This window comes from Echinococcus granulosus, assembly GCF_000524195.1.
Source record: "Echinococcus granulosus chromosome Unknown EG_S00143, whole genome shotgun sequence".
Lineage (NCBI taxonomy): Eukaryota > Metazoa > Platyhelminthes > Cestoda > Cyclophyllidea > Taeniidae > Echinococcus > Echinococcus granulosus.
In genome coordinates, this window is record NW_020170523.1 from 189,497 (window position 1) to 190,613 (window position 1,117).

The window sequence follows — 1,117 nt, forward strand, 5'->3', positions numbered from 1 at the left end:
ACTTTGTTTAACTGCCTTATCGCCTACAGACAAATTCAACCGCATGACCCACATAATAAAGTTTAAAAGGAAGCAGAGGACTTTTATTTACAATGGCACATTTGAGGTGTGGATGATCTCTCTGTGGCTTCGAGATGCGACTTTTCCGCCTCTTACTCCCTAATTGTCCGCAGAGATATTCCGGTTTACTTAAATCGGATAGCGGCATTCAAGTTCATTCCCGCAATGACTTTAATCTAGCTGGTACTCATCAGACAATCCTCTGATTGGTTTGAAAATCTTTGTGTCTGTTGTCCAAAGTTTGTATTCTTTTGCCTTTTTGTGTGTTGAATCTTTCACTACTTAGTAACGTACATCCGAATTTAATGTGTGGTAGCAAATTCTCTGCTTCACTCCCTCTCGATGCTACTATCCCAATGAGGAGTGCTATGATTTTGGCGGGCGGATTATCGAGTTCATTCCAGTCCTCTAAAATGCAATGTTGATGAGATATCAACAGGTGCATAAGTGGCATGATCACCCATATCATGGTTGTATTATTCTTTTTGCCCTGATTTAGGCAAAGGAGAAGGTGGCACTTAAAATTCTCCAATTTATTGATAATTTGAAGTGTAGATACACGCGTTGAAGATGTGGACCATATCTTGGCGGACAAACACGGGGGAGGTGTGCCGGATGTAGTGTCCTGTGGGCGTGTGTCGGAGAGCATAAGTGGCTGATGAAGGCCTCCAATTCGCCGAAGAGCTGAGTAAAATACCAAAATTTCACCAACACCACCTGTACTGCATTTAGCTTCAAAAGAAGGCACTCAGGAGAGCAATTCCTTGGCTTCAATTACAATTTAATTTAGGGGCATTATATCTTCCTCCCATGATTTGTAAATTTACATAGATCATACATTTAGGTAAATTCACTTCAACTAGATTTTTTCTCGTTGCGCTTACTATTTATGACTTATTTTTGTGTTAACCTTGGCCGAATTATTAATCTCCCGGAGAGGAAGCTTTTACTAAGTATTACCTCACAATCAGCCCCAATATCGGAAGGGAAGTGCCCTAGGACTCCCGGAAAAAGAAGATGAATTTAAAGTTATTGGCTAAGCCCGAAATTGCAACGC

At 40.9% G+C, this 1,117-nt stretch overlaps 1 protein-coding gene across 1 annotated transcript; it reads right to left on the bottom strand. All coding sequences in view use genetic code 11, as the record gives it.

The window, feature by feature from the left end:
* Positions 1-426: 426 nt before the first annotated feature.
* EGR_09340 (hypothetical protein) lies at positions 427-709 on the bottom strand (the record flags this gene model as incomplete). The annotated part of the gene is made up of 2 exons (XM_024498589.1): positions 427-468; positions 620-709. The coding sequence occupies 2 exons, from the start codon at positions 707-709 to the stop codon at positions 427-429; spliced, it is 132 nt and encodes a 43-aa protein (XP_024347020.1).
* Positions 710-1,117: the final 408 nt, after the last annotated feature.